The sequence below is a fragment of the Piliocolobus tephrosceles genome, chromosome 8, assembly GCF_002776525.5.
Source record: "Piliocolobus tephrosceles isolate RC106 chromosome 8, ASM277652v3, whole genome shotgun sequence".
In the NCBI taxonomy this organism is placed as follows: Eukaryota; Metazoa; Chordata; class Mammalia; order Primates; family Cercopithecidae; genus Piliocolobus; species Piliocolobus tephrosceles.
Genome location: NC_045441.1, coordinates 36,632,469 through 36,648,678, shown reverse-complemented (window position 1 = coordinate 36,648,678; position 16,210 = coordinate 36,632,469). Strand labels below are relative to the sequence as shown.

Genomic DNA, 16,210 nt, shown 5'->3' with positions numbered 1-16,210 from the left:
GTCTCTTCACGGCACTTTGATAGTTTGGGGTTGAACACAGGCTTGATAAATAGTTGCTGCTATTCTCTAGCTGGAGAGCTGATGGACCTGACCACTGTAGAGGGAATAGAGAGAGCGGGCAAGGTCCCAGTGATAATTCTCCTATGAGACACCAGCAGGAAGTGGTACCCATCCCCACGTCATCACCCTACAACGCGGAGCAATTGCTCCATCACAGCCACATGCTTGGGCTTTCTGGCTGCTGACCAGAATCCTGACACCTCGTGCTATAGTGAAGCTGGAAGCATGGCTTTTGGAATTGGCCACCTGCAGAATGAACTGGGCTTAGGTTAGTCATTGCTCTGACTCTTTGGGTTACACTGAGAAGGAAGCAGAGTGGCTCCTGGAAAGAACTAGAAAGTGAGAAAGAGATTATTTTGTTTTCCCCAAGGAAAAAAGAAATACTGTGTGTCTTGGAACCTGGATCTTACTGTCAAGTCTCTTTAAACTCTGACAAGCAAGGATACCACATGGCCAGACCCTAAGGACTATTCCCCCCACATCTGTGAACAGACACTTCACATTCACAACAACGTGCGACATTGAAGGGCGAGTCCTTGCTGGAGGGCCCAGAGGCACCTCTGTGAGTCTGCGCCTTGCCAAAATCCACGCTATCTGCTAGAGCCTGGGTGAAGAGCTCCCACACCTCAGCCACCCCGAATGCAGGGATGTGGGTAGGAACCAGACAGAACCTGGAGAAGAAAAGGCAGTCTGTAATGGCATGAAGAACTCAGTAGAAAACTGAGAGTCTGGTGTGATTTCCATTTCTTTTGGGTGAACATTGCAGCTTAGGAAAAGAAAAAGATATGAACAATTGGCTGTGGAGACAGGGTTGGAAAAAAAGGATGGGGTTTCTTGGACAAAAGCTAATGATAAAAGATACACAGTTTTCTGATAAGGGTGCATGTGAATCTCAGAAAGATTTAGAGAAAGCTGAAGGTGGCCAGGTGTGGTGGCTCACGCCTGGAATTCCAGCACTTTGGGAGGCCAAGGAGGGCAGATCACTTGATGCCAGGAGTTCAAGACCAGCCTGGCCAACATGGTGAAACCCTGTCTCTACTAAAATTGCAAAAATTAGCTGGGCAGTAGTGGCTTGAACCTGTAATCCCAGCTACTCAGGACGCTAAGGCAGGAGAATCCCTTGAGTCTGAGAGGTGGAGGTTGTGAGGAGCCAAGATCGTGCCATCCCACTTCAGCCTAGGTGACAGAGCGAGACTCTATCTCAAAGCAAAACAAAACAAAGAAAAAAAAAAACAGCAGGTGAACAGCAAAGCCAGTGTTTGAGCCTCATCTTCCGGCACTGAGAATGTGTGGAAATTATATATGGGGGCAGAAGAATGAGGGCTATCCTAGCTTTGTACCTAGAGTGTAGTGTAGTCTTCAGCTTCCCCAATCTTTGTAGGACTAAGAGCCAGACACAGCTTCCTGGGGCTTCAATCCCCTGGCCTGGCACAGAGCAGGCAAAATCTAGGCTAAAGTGCCAGGGGGCATTCGAGATTTGTGGGATAATTACTTAATGTGGTGTTTCTATTAATGTGCATTAAGTAACAGACCAGCAGGGAGGTTTTCAATGTCCCCAATGCAATGTCCCTGCATTTGTTCATTTATGATAGATGTTTTGTCCCTGCCCTTTGCCTAGATCACTGCTTCAGGGCATCCTTGCTGGCTCCCTGCATCCATCCTCCTGCAGCTTTTATGGCTCCGATGGGGAACTGTATTGCTGCCTCTAGCACCATCGCCTCATGCCCCAGAACATCTCTTAAGTAAAAGTTAGGAAATAGGACCTTTGAAAGCAAGATCCTGTTTGCTAACAGTTCCAGAATACATGAAAGAATTCAAAGTGTTTAGAATTGCTATTTCTTAAGTAATCATAATAACACAATATGGTCCTATCCAATTCTGTCATCACAACTCTCCTTCATGGTACACAGAGAGCAAGAATTTGTGTGACCTGGTTTGAAATGAACATTTTTGAGATAATATTGAGAAATCATATTGTTCTTTTCCAAAGACAGCCTTAACTTCAGAAGGATAATAAGACTCAAGTTACTACAAACTGCCACACCTACTGAGGGAAAAGATCTAGTTGGCTATTTTGGTGAATAAATTGTGATTATCTTTAAAAAGGAAGAAACAAGTTCCACCATTTCCTACTTCTAAAATATTTCTAGACCTTACGTAAATGCTTCAACTATACAAAATCTTTAAGTAAATATAAAAACATATTTTTAGAAGAGGAAGATTCTAGGAAAAGAGCTACTCATGTAAGGTAGTTCTGTACATAAAAATGCCTCTGAAATGTATTTATTCATTTTTAAACAAATGCCAAAGACATAAAATCTGAAATCCAGGAAACTGAGACCTTCTCAAATATTGCTCCCATATTCGGTGTATTGCAGCCTCTGAATAGGCATCCAGAGTGCTGCCAAGACTTCTACCCTGGTGATGGTCCACAATGAAAGCCTCTGATTTCCCATTTGCTAACTAGAAATTCATTGTTTAGCTGCAGTTTTACAGAATGTGTTCCTAACACATTCTGTATCATCACGCACTCTTTAAAATTCTGCGTCATCCACCTAATCAATAATCAAACAGGGAAATGCGCCTTACATCTTTGGAAATGTATGATTCTCTTTTGGGTCATCTGCCGCCAAGCTATCATTCAGCAGGAGCAGCACAGTGTGCAGAGCTTCCACCACCTTCCAGGCCTTGCTCTCTTCTTCAAACTGACTCCTGAGAGCCTCCAGACTATGGCCCATGCCTGTGAGTGTCTTCTGAAGCAGACTACCTTGTTGCCACTGATCAAACACCTACAAATTCGAAAACAAAAACACTAGCATTAATAACAGCAAATTGGAAAGAATAGTATGTAGTTAAGAAATTTTAACAGGCCGCTCTAGATGACAGACAGCCAATCTTTATTTTTTGGTAAATTAAAATGTCTGTTAGCAACTGCATTATGATTTAATTTCTACTCAGAAATTAAAGATTTCATGTTGCAACAATGGAGGCACACAACTTTATAATCTCTGCCTTATTTCTCTTTTTTCCCCCCAAGAGAAAAAAAAAGAGAAGGGAATAACATACACCTTTAAACAAATGAAATATAATTTAAAACATAAATGGACATATTTAGGATAACATAAATATATTTGCATATTTTTAAGTATACACCAAAGTTAATACATAATTACTAAGTGCCACTTTATGACATGGACATGGGGAGGATGATACTGAAGACAATTAGCAATGTGGTTTATCATCAATATTACACAAAAATAGATCATTCTTGCCCAAACCTGATAGCATGGGGAGGTGCCTGATGTGCATGTATGTGTGCTAACTACGCCTCAATTAACCACAAGTTATGTTACCCAGATAACGCACAAAGCAAGAGTGTCCACTAGATCATTGGATGCTGGTCATTTCAACAGTGTCCCTTGATTATTTTTTAGTGCTGGGTGACTGCAGTGCCATGAAGCAGACAACACCTATATATTTTTAATGATGTTTTATCCACTATTTGAGATTTTGGTCTTTATACATGACACATATTAGCAGGGGACAAAGTTAAAGAGGTGTGTTCTTTAAGGAAGAACATTAGACAGAGACAGCAAAACCTGATAAAACAAATGAGAAGTGACTGCCAGGGGAGCTCTGCCTCACAGTCTCCAAAACCTCCCCAAGAAGCACAAAGCTGTGAAACAGCCAGGGTACCGTGAGCTTCTGAGACCAGGAGCAGTCTAATCACTCAGGCACTCTGTCCCACACCAACATCTCTGTAAAGACAGACTAGAGCCTCCCTTCGTGTTGTTAAATTATGGTCACTGAAATCACAGTCACTGTTTGTGCACAGAGCTTCTGGTCAAAACCAGAGTGAAGGGACAAGGCCAGTCCAGAGCTCAAAGTGCTAGAAGGATGCTGAATGCTAGCATGCAAACGTCCAAAGAGCTGGTCAAAGTACTCCAGGGCAATCTCATGCACCAATAACGGAGCATGGGTCTAGGAACTTCTGAGTTGCCAAGGTGTGTGTGCAAGCCTAGGATAGACTGTTTGGTGATGAGTGTTGAGGGCCTAGGCCTATGGAGCTGGAGCCAGTTGATGCACATGAGACAAAGTGCACTCAATGGCCAGGATGTGGGGCCATTTTATGTCCCTTTCCTGGGAGGGACATGAAATCCAACAGTAAACAACATGGCGGGGTGGGGGAGGAGAATGGATTTGGACACTCAAATTGACACACCTTTGAACAGAACATATAGACAGGGGACAGCACCTGCTGGTAGACTCTCAGCCAGCTGACTGCATGGACAAGATAGTTTTTGGCTTCTGACCACTTGGGGTGGCAGTCTCCAACGTGGCTCCGTTTCTCGGCTTCATCCTCTGATGTGCTGGACAAGACTGAACACACCATCTTCTCCAAAGAGCTTTCTGTGGGAATCTGACAAGAATATGAAAAAATATTTAGATGTAAAGCTCCTTTCCTGGAACCTTCCTCTTCTAACAATAACACCACGATCTTGCCATAGTAGAAGTTCTTACATTTGCTTGATTGAAGAAGTAACACGTGACGATATCCACGTGATTTACCTTGAGGGAAGACTTGGTAGTTTAAAAAAAAAAAAAGTTACATTTTTCAGTTTCATCCGCAAACAATGGGAACAGCTGTTTCTCCAGACCAAGGACATGGAAATGACATCAAATCTTGTTTCTTTTGATTCTCAGGCCAAAAGTGAACATGGGTCAGCCCAGTTTAATTGATACTTTGGATTAACAAAGTTATTTTGCCAAGAATATTTTCTTTTCTGATTATCAAACGTGGATAAAATTGGAAAGATTCAAATTGAGGTCCTGGTTCAGAAACTGTTTAACATTTTTGAACCAAATCTCCTTTATTTTATACATGAACTTCAACACAGTTCCTCTAACACTGCTTTGTAAATACTTACGTTTGTGTTATAATGAAGCACATTCCCCTACAACAATTATAATGTCATCTTTAAGAGATTCTGTTGATGACTGCCATCGTCTAAATGCTTGTAGACTCCCCCCTTCCAAAATTCATATTTTGAAATCCTAGCCCACAAGGTGATGGTATGAGGAGGTGGGGCCTTGGGGAGCTGGTCAGATCATGAGGGTGAACTCTTATGAATGGGATTAGTACCCTGATAAAAGAGACCCAGGGAGTTCCCTTACCCCTTCTACCATGTGAGGACACAGCGAGATAAATTTCTGCTGTTTACAAACCACCCCATCTATGGTCTTTTGTTATAACAGCCTGAATTAACTAAACAATGGCAAAGTCTAAAAAGCTTAATTTTAGTCCCGTGTGTTCACTTTCAGGTTCCTTTAGGATCAAGATTTAAAATATTAACCTGTGACTGTCAAAGAATAGGGTCCCTGATGTTTTGTTCGGTTTTTTTTTTCCCCTTAATTAAAAATAATCAACAATACCATGTATCATGTTAGAGAGAGAAGGCCGAGTCCCCACTCAGATGTTCACAGTCTATGAGAAGCAGATGTGCAGTCATCAGGTTCCCTGGGACATGCCCTATTATAGAAGGTTGAAGGAGTAGAGGCAGAGGCTGAAGTGAGGTCATAGGAGCTCCACAGAGGATGTGAGGTTAGATAAATCATTTTCCAATTTGGGAAGCAGAGGCAGGGAAAGAGGAGGACTATTCTCTTGCAAGGGCAGCATGTGCTGAGTCTCCCTGCAGGCCCAGAGAGTGGTGGGGTCAGGAGTCAGGTAGACCCCAGGGAGGGCCTAGGAGCACAGGCTGATGTAGATGGAAAGGGCCCTGTGAAACCATCTTTGCAGATTATGAGAGTGAGAGAAGTCTAGCGTGGCTCAGTCCACCTTGCTTCTAGCCTCAGAGGCTGGCTGTCCTTGCTCACTCCTGGGCATAGACCAAGCTAATCATGGGAGGAATTTAGTTTGTAGTTTAACTTTTTAGCAAGGTTGATAGTAGTCCCTCCCTAAGATGAATCCCCTCCTTTCTCAGGAATAGAACTTGCCCTTGTAAGACTAATAAAAGGCCACAAGATTAAGATTATGGGAGGGGCTTGAATGCTGCTAAAATGTAGGTGTAGCTAAATGATAACCAGCCATTGGCCCCTAGCTAGCCTTCTATAATCCCTTGCTGCTCAGGAGTCATGGGGCCAAAGATCACAAGATATGTGACTTTCCCAGTTGCTCCTGTAGATAGTATCACTATTGTCAAACTCAAGATTGGTCTTTTGAGACATTTTTCAGACTTTTGCATTTTTCCACACCCTTGTGATTTCATCCCCAACCAATCAGGAGAACTCATTTCCTAGTCCCCTGCCCACCAAATTATCCAAAACCAAAAAACCCTAGCCTCTGAGTTCTCAAGGAGGCTGATTTGAGTAATAACTACAATTCCTTCCCTTGACTAGCTCTGCATTAATTAAACCCTTTCTCTACTGCAATAGTGCAGTCTCAGTGAATTGGTTTTGTCTGTGCAGTTGGCAGGAAGAGCCCACCAGGCAATTACACTTACAAATGGTGGGAAGCAGGCAATAGTCCCCAAGATGTCCATGTCCCAATCCCAAGAGCCCATGAATATGTTATGTTGTATGGCAAGTGAGATTTAGGGCTGCAGATGAAATTAAGGCTGCTTGTCACCTGGCCTTGATATTGGAGATTATCATGGGTAACCTGGTGAGCCCAAAGTAACCACAAGGGTTCTTATTGGAGAAAGGAGGCAAAAATGTCACTGCCCAAGTGATGGGATGTGGGAAGGACTAGACCTGCCATTGCTGGCTTTGATTATTGAGAAAGGGGCTCAAACTCAAGGAATGTGAATGGCCACTAGAAGCTGGAAAAAGCAAGAAAACAGAATATGCCACCCCAAAATATGTTTCTTTGGCACATGGATTATTTTGAGCTAAAGACAAACTGAAAACCAGCAGAGGCAGGAAAAACTTCTTACCTCTCCACGACTATTTAAAAATAGAGTATAAATTTCATTTTGGTAAAGGAAATTTACATTTATAAGGAAAATTTACATTATTAAGATAATTTTCATCTGTAAAGATGTCTCCTACCAGAAAGAGAGCTGCTTCTCCAAATAACTCTGATCACCTGGCAGATTTCTCTGCAAAACAGGATAACTTATTCACTGTACATTTCCTCCTTTCACCTTCCCATAAGTTGCCTTGCTACCTAGAAACCCAAAACCCCCTTTCCTTTGTTTAGATAGACTTGGGTGGTGTATAAGCCTTAATCATCTGGCTTCTTCCTTAAAATACAGATGATCCTTGATCTGCAATGAGGTTACTTCCTGATCAATCCATCATGACTTGAAAATATCATAAGCCAAAAACACATTTAGTACACCTAACCTCAAAACATAACCAAACTTAACCTAGTGTACCTGAACTGTGAACAGAACACATACATTGGCTTACAACTAGAAAAATAATATAACACAAAGCTTACAATAACATATTTATTAGCTCATGTAATTTATTGAATACTGTACTGAAAATGAAAAACAGAATGGTTGTCAGGGAACATCTATATATTTCTCTTTGTGAACTCCCATACATACCTACATAATAACTGATTTTCCTCTTGTTTATCTGTCTTTTATCAGGTTAATTCATGAGCTCCAGCCATTGAATATGGAATAATAGAGAAAAAAATAATTTTTCCTCCCCTACAACAGTTTGTCCCCTTGACCTCAAGAAGGACTTCAGCCCTGTAGACACCTTGATTCTAGCCCAGTGAGATCATTTCAGGGGTTTGATCTCCAGAACACTATGATAAAAGAAAATGTGGATTGCCTTAAGGCACTATGTTGGGGGTAACTTGTTATAGCAGCAACAGAAAGCTCACATATATGATGTACAATTTCCATGGAGCTTTGTTGATATACACAGTGGTATTTTCTGATCATTTTCCTTTTAATTCTAATCTCAATATATCTAACATTCTAAGGTAAAAGTTTTACATAGTTTACTCAAACTATAATATAATGAGAAAACAGATCATAAAGATGGAGAAAACTAGAATAAAAGTCAGCCAACTGGGGTTTCATATTCCATCTACATCAGTATTCATGAGAAAACCCAAGGGTCACAATTTCAAGTCCTGTGGTAGGTAGGTAGTTCATAAAATTGTGAGATGATTAATAAAATTATGCTAGGGATACAAGAAGCACAAAATTTAGTATACTGTGGTGAAGCCTAAAACTACCTGGCAGAACTGATTTTTCAAACACCAAGCCAGTAAGAGGGTCTGCTGGCTGCAGCCAATCCTCTAACCCCCCAGACTGAGAGCACAGATCCAGAGTCTAAATATTGAAAGAAACAGTCTGAACACAAACTAGCTGCACTGAAATGTGAAAAGTGCTATCTGGGAAGACCAGGTTGTGGGGAACTCACACAGAAGTGAGCAAAATCTACACACCCAGCATGGACTGAGATCCTAACAGAAGACAGTGGGTCCTCTCCAAACATTCCTAGCTCAACACTGACCCAGGAGCTGCACCAGAAATGCTCTAACCCTGGAGGTGGAGTCTATGGATCAAAGCTCCAGGTGCATAGTTCTCGGACCTGCACCATGCAAAGCAGAAGTGCCTACAAATGGGCCGGAGTGACAAAAGGGACTCTGTAACTAAAAGATACCTCCCAGAACCTCAGCAATACCAGCAGTGAACTGGGTCTTGGGGGATCATCCAGTCCAACCCCCTTATTTCACCTAGTTTGGGAAGAGGCTCAACTTTGGTGAACCCAGCTGGCATTCATGACCCACAGATCCTACTCTTCTAATGAAAACTATCTCTTTACCTGGAAATTCACCCACTTGCATCCCCACTCACTACAGTGGGGATGCGCCATCTTCCTACCTGGACCCCACTAGCATTGTCTTCAGAATCTCACACCCTCACTTGACCTGGCCTCTCCCACTGCTAGTTCCCAGAGCAATCAAGTGTCATATTACTTCCAAGCTGCCTTTCCAATCTGGGATAAAACTACATGGTAAGAGAAAAGAGACACTTCTAGAAAAGCTGGAGACAGCAGGGGTGTCTTCTGTGTAAGGAGCTGGGGTTTTAGCGGAACTCTCTTGTCTGGCTGCCTCTCCCGTGGCACCCACTCACTCTGCCCCAGCAGCATGCTCTAGATCCAGTCTCCAGGAAAGACCCAGCGGTGTGAGAAGCAGTCAAGCGTGTGTACCTCCTTTAGTTCAGCTGAATAGTTCAGGATCTGTTCCGTGTGAAGATCATCAAAGCCAAACTGGGATTTGAGATCATACTGGACTTTCTGTGGATCCCACACTATATTCTGCATGGACAGGTGGTAAACTGGCTCTGCTGGAACAACAGAAGATTTACACCATCAGTTGTTTGAATATTTTGATATGTCTAATGTAATTCAGAAAAAAATACCTTTTCATCTCTAAAGGAAGAGCAAATGAAGACCAAACACCATTGGGGCATCAAATAGAAAAAGCAAACAGAATAAACACTTGCTGCTATAGAGAGAATGGTGAAGTGTCCCGTGCTCCCTGGCACAAATGGTTGCAACATTTCCAGAGGGTAATTTTAAAACCTATTTCAAGAGCTTTATAAAATTCAAGTCATTGAACCCAATAATTTCACTTCTAAAAATCTTTCTCAAGAAACTTAATCAGATATCTGAACAAAAATTAAGGTGTGACAATATTTTATTGGTTCTATACTGATAAAATATTGAAAACTAGCTAAGTGTCTAGTATCAAGGGAAAGGATAAATTATAGTATATTCATAGCATAAAATACTATAGAGTCTTTAAAACTGTATTCTCAATAATTATTTGAAGTCATAAGAAAAAGTTCCCCTAACTCAAGTTATCAACGTATCAAATTCATGAGCTACCCAAAAACCCCATGGCACTACCTGGAAGTGACACATTCAAAATACAAATCCAAGACCCTTAAGGTACAACAAAATCTCTGGGGAGTATGCCTCAGCAACTGCAAACATGAAAACACATACATTTCAAGCTGTGTTTGAACCTTGAACCTTCATTTAGAAACTAGATTGTTGCAGATCATGATTCAACACTCATTGACTGAGTCCCTTCACCTGCCAGCCACTATTAAACCATTTTCACATGCATTATCTCATAGGATCCTTATAATTGCAGTGAGGTCTACAAAAAAAGCACAATCCATGACATTTACGAAGACAGACCAAGTGAACGGGGACTTCAGGAAGGTGTTAAAAATGGGGAAAATCCCAGAAATACAGGACTTTTTGTTTCCAGTCTGATTGCCTTTACATGGCATCATGGAAGGAAAAAAGATTGGTATCCGAGATTAAAACAAGCATTTATTGTATGTTGAAGAGGTATGAGGACCTAGACTAAAAATATACCATGGGAGGGCTCACTTAGTCCTCCAACAACACTATGAGGTCATTGTCCCCTTTTTCTTAGAGTCCCACTTATTAGATTACGCCTCCGATTCAAACCCAAATGATCTGGCTCCCGAAGCTGAACTGTAACTATTAATCTCCACTAGTCTCAGAAGGTGTTAGAATTACTCAGTGTTCCAGAGAAGAGAGACAAAATAGTGACATCAGTGTAGCATACTTACAAAAGTATAAAATCTTTCTCAAAAAGTTAAAGACAACTTTGATTCAGAAATTTGTTGCTAAACAACAGAGAATTCAGAATGAGTAGATTAACAGTTTCAGTGCATAACATAATTGGACCAGTAGCCTAAAGCCACATGAGGCCGCTCAGTCCTTCCTCTTCACATTGGAATTGGCTCATTAGGCAAACGAATTTATCTTGGAGACAAGAGACATGAAGACAATTTTTAGCTACTTCTCAAAGTATGTTTTGTAATAGTGTTCCTTAGCTTTGACTCACTGGAGAGTTAATAGAAAATTGTTTATTTTAATTACATTCTTAACGGTATTACATTTTCAATTGTAAGGCAAATTGGTTGTTGTAATTTGGATGATATACAAAAACTTGAGCTTCTAAATGAGTTTGTTAAATTAAGGTTACTGGGAAGATTTCGATGAGGTGTTTTCTTCATCTCGCCCCACACCTCTGGGTTTTGTTCTCAGCATAAGAAATAGTTCCCAGTGGAACGAACCTAACCGGAAAATGGAGTTAAACGTTAATGAACTAGCTTGTCTCTTACAGAAAGCTAAAAAAAAAAAAAAAAACCTTTCGATCCTTTCGATGTGGGTCTCACTGTGCTGAGACCCAAGCAACAAGAAGAAAGAAGCAACAGGTGGAATTTGGGGCAATAGAGAGTTTTATGTTAGTTTACTCCATGAAGCAGCAAAATTCTGAATGGGATTGTAGAAATTTCTGTGTGTAACAATCTCATTATACAATAGTTCAAGGCTGGGCGCAGTGGCTCACGCCTATAATCCCAGCATTTTGGGAGGCCGAGGAAGGCAGATCACCTGAGGTCAGGAGTTCGAGACCAGCCTGGCCAACATGGTAAAACCATGTCTCTACTAAAAATACAAAAATTAGCCGGGCATGGTGGTGCATGCCTGTAGTCCCAGCTACTTGGATGGCTGAGGCAGGAGACTTGCTTGAACCCAGGAGGCAGAGGTTGCAATGAGCTGAGATCTCGCCACTGCACTCCAGCCTGGGCAACAGAGCAAGACCCCATCTCAAATAATAATAATAGTTCAGGAGACTGAGACCTCAGGAGAAAGTAGCTGATGGAAGACTTGATCCCAGGATCCTGAACCCCAGACCTGCCTGCCTCCAGTCCACTCCTCACACCTGCCCAGAAATGTCTTTCTATAATGCAGATCTAATTCTGCTGCTCCCCTGTCCACTGGTGTTTTGGCCTGAGCTCCCTTTCTATGCCACCCCCTGCTACTGCCCACTGTACCTCAGACACACTGAATGTCAAACATTCACAGCTCTCAGCAAGCCCAAGTAGCTCACACAGTCTTCTCTCTTTCCGCAAATGCTACCTCATCTCTTTGATAAAGTCCAAATCATCCTTCAAAACTCCTCCTTGAAGCTTTTCCTGAAGCAGATGTCAGATCCTTACTCTGTTGTCTTTGCTTTTTGTTTGTTTGCTTGTTTGTTTATTATTACTGGCATATCTCTCTCCTTTACTAAACATGACTTCCTTGAAAGTAAGAACTATGTCTTTTTTTTTTTTTTTTTAAGTTCCTGGATACAAGTGCAGAACACGTAGGTTTGTTACATAGGTATACATGTACCATGGTGATTTGCTGCACCTATCAACCCATCATCTAGGTTTTAAGCCCTGCATGCATTAGCTATTTATCCTAATGCTCTCCCTTCCCTCTCCCCCAACCCGATGACTGGACCTGGTGTGTGTTGTTCCCCTTCCTGTGTCCACGTGTTCTCATTGAAGAACTGTGTGTTATTCAGCTTTTTATTCCCACTGTCTGGGGAAGTGTTTGGCTCACAGGAAGTGCTCATTGTTTATTCAATGAGAGAATTAATAAATAAATGAACAGATGGATGGGTTGGTGGATTGGTGAGTAGATGAATGGGGAGGTAGACAGATGGATAGATGAATGGATGAGTGAGTGGATGGATGCATGGATAGATGGATGAATAGATAAATGGGTTGGCGGGTTGGTGAGTAGGTGAATGGGGAGGTAGATGGATGGATAGGTGAATGGATGAGTAAGTGGATGGATGGATGGATTAATGGATGAATTGATGGATAGACATATAAAGAGGTTGATGGGTTGTTTAGTGGGTGAATGGGTAGGCAGATGGATGGATGGATAGATGAATGGATGTGTGGGTGGACGAATGGACAGATGAGCGGAAAAATGGATGGATGAATGGATGAGTGGATGAATTCCAACTTTGTTGTTCTCTCACTGTATTTCCCTTAGAGAAACAGTCAAAATAGAAAAATAGAGAAAAGAAGGGAATTAAAAGTAAAATGCTCAGGCTCAGTTGGCAATTCAGGAAATAATAATATCCTGGGTCAAGAAAAGAGCTATATAATTCCATTCCCTCCACTGTGCTAGGGCTGCTTATTTAGTTAGGGACTCTGTAAGTCCACATCAAGCTGCCTCCTCTTAGTAGCTTTGTCATTTTTAAAATATTTCCTTCCAATAGAAGCTTAGAGAAGGGAAAGATTAAAATCACAGAACTAGTGATAGGTCTAATATTAGAAGAAATAAAGTCAAAGAATTTTAAAATCAGTTAATTTTAACTTTAAAATACCATTTATATTAGCAATGACTGCAGAATTTCAACAGTGGTAGAAAGTCAAATTCAGTATTGAGTTCCAAATGTTTATTCTGTTTTTGTCTTGTATTAACAGAAACAATTGATTCTTTTTTGAATTTGAAATTTTAATTAAATCATTTTGAACATCATTTTAGCTCTATGTCAACTGTCAATGAATTTAAGTAGTGAAACATTTTGAAATATAGCAATAGCTACAAGGCACCCATACCAGTGACTGCTACTCCATGTCGCTGTAGAAATGTCAGTGTCGAAATGGTCACATTCAATACAAGTTCAGAAACCTGGGATAAAGTTTGGTTGAGTGGAAGCCAATCTAAATCTTCTAGGGATATTAAGGAACTAGAACCAAAACAAAACAAAACAAAAAGCAATATGAGTGGGTAGTTAGCAAAACAAGTAGCATCAATTCTAGGTTTATTTACGTCCCATGGACTGGGACCCTAGTGGTGTTGCAAGATGTGGCTGGACCATTTACATGTCAGCATTCTTTGTGGCTTTAATGTGACCCTAACTCCCTGAACTAGTAACTAAATGTAAGAGGTAAGGTCTTCTCTTGAAACACTTGAGAACTTAGGCCATCTTTCACTCTGCCCTTGACACAGAACTTCAAGTTTGCATTGGCTCTGCCATAGTGTTATTTTATACGCGGCCTTGATTCTTTCTGCCATAGGGCAGCTGATGAGGCCAGCCAGGGCGCAAAGAGCTGCTATGTTAGAAAAGCAAATAAACAGTCAGCCTGGCTGCTTCAAGTTCAGATAATCAGTCTAATATTTGGGGGGCAATACCATGTACCTCAATCCTCCACCCTGTCTTAACCTATGGATCTGAATAAGTCAAGGGTTGATCAGTGGCTGTTAAACTCTTTCAAAGAACAAGGAGCTCTGGGGAGGGAGAATCTACATATACATGATAATAATTTTATTTTTAAAATACTAATATTTTATTTTATAAATAAATACGCTTATATTTGTAGATTAGAAAATGCACTCAACAGAAGTTGTAATATATCTGCATTTTAGCAACATGAGACCAACACAGTCATAAGCTGTGCTTCCAAACAGATTATTTCCTTGTAGATTTTCATCAGGAAAAATCTTTTATGACAACTTTGTGTATTGAAGAGTATCCCAGGATTATAAGATATATCATTGAAACCTGGTACCACTTGCAAGTACTTGTCTCTATGAATGCAGATTTTCTTGATGTCATGCCACTGAAGCAAAATATGGAAATACAATTTATACTGAAGCTGATATGGTTCAACAACTGTCATCAGTATCTTCTCATTTTAAATTTTGTGTCTCTCAGAATAGCCCAATTATTTTCATTGTTCACTGCTAACACAGTCAGAGCTTTGGGCAAGAATACAAAGGGAAGCATTTCAAATATGTTCAAATATTTAAGTTGTAAATCAAGCTAACTAACTATCAAAATATGTTCCATTTTCCTACATTGGCAAATAGATCTTCATAACAACTTTGAAAGCTACATTCAAATTTAGAATTTTCTGATCCTCAGAGTTATGCACCAGAATGTGGGAGTTTGGGGAGCACCTGTCCCTAGCCCCAACCTTCAGCCCATTCCTCTCCTATGTGCTCCCCACCCTCAGCTTGGTCCGTACTTCAAGAGGCCTCAGTGCGCATAGGTAGGTCCTCCAGCCTATGAAGCCCAACAGCACCCATGCCTCCCACCCTACACTCCTGCCAATGGCTGCAGCCATCCCTAGACTACCCTTGGGCTGGAGGAGGCACAGTCCAGTGGTAAGACTTGCCCTCAGAAGTAGGGGCCAGGAAAGAGGCTTCACCAGGCTCTGGCCATTAAATAAGGGAACTCCAGGGTGAGAGGGAATCAGGGTGTGTGGGCTCTGTGGACACATCTCCTTCACCCCATGGGCATTCTGAGCCGTGAGCAGAGGCACAGTCCAGGGAAGGCCACAGTGGGGACCTCCCCAAAGCATAGCCCCCAGGACAGGGCCCTTTTTGTCCTAGCCTAAGGGCAATGTGGGTTGCTCTCACCAACGGCAGATAGAATAAATAACAGTTAAAAATCAGAAAAGAATATAAATCTTTGCTACTGAAAAATAATAAAACCCATTATTCATACAATGGGTTTACACAAAATAATTCAACTGTTTATAAAAGAGGGCCATGCTGATTAAAGCTTGAGAAGCCCACCACGGGAAGGGATGCTCCCAAAGGTCACCCCATGTAACATGGAGGTCAGATCCAGCATAGGAGACCGATGTCCAGCTCACTGAATTACACAGGAAGCAACTGAACTTATCAGTTCTGAATGCTATGTTGGGCAACTATGGCATAATTTCTTAAGAAATTAGTTGAAATTATTACATTCAAGCCTGTCTCTAATAGTGAAAAACTTAGAAAAACCCAAAAATACAATGCCAAATTTATTAAGTAAATTATGGTATATAGTACTTTACCAGAATGATATATGCTGCAGCCATTAAAAATGGCCATTTATAAACTATAACAACATATGAAATATTAAAGTATGGCACTAACTTTTTAAATCGGGGGCACACACTCTGAACAACATCACTGTCCATATATAAAATATGTGCACAGACAGATGAGGGACAGACATGGAGGTGCAGAAGATCGTATCATTTCAAGGTAACATTATTGTGAAGTTTTTTTAAATCCAACAATTAATAATTTTTATTTCCCATTTTAAAAATAAGGTTAAAAAAACAACATATCAATACTTAGATAAGTTTTTCTTTTTCACTTACTTCAGAACGGTCTGGAGAAGTTTCACTGCAACATCCATGCCGTCTTCCACATGATCATGGCTTGTGTGTAGTCTCGGCAGTAACAGTAGAAAATCCCAGATATGAGGTTGCTGGTGGAGGCTTTCCAGTTTCAATATTACCTCCTCGGTCTTATTGAGATCCATCTGATGGGGGAAAAAGAATAC

At 41.1% G+C, this 16,210-nt stretch overlaps 1 protein-coding gene across 1 annotated transcript in view; it reads right to left on the bottom strand.

Annotated features, from left to right (window-relative positions):
• Positions 1 to 16,210, bottom strand: part of ABCA13 (ATP binding cassette subfamily A member 13) — a 514,497-nt gene that overhangs the window by 441,580 nt on the left and 56,707 nt on the right. The window contains 5 exon segments of the mRNA XM_023226480.1: positions 2,650 to 2,849; positions 4,316 to 4,480; positions 9,241 to 9,374; positions 13,482 to 13,612; positions 16,026 to 16,189. Coding sequence (XP_023082248.1) covers positions 2,650 to 2,849; positions 4,316 to 4,480; positions 9,241 to 9,374; positions 13,482 to 13,612; positions 16,026 to 16,189 — 794 coding nt within the window.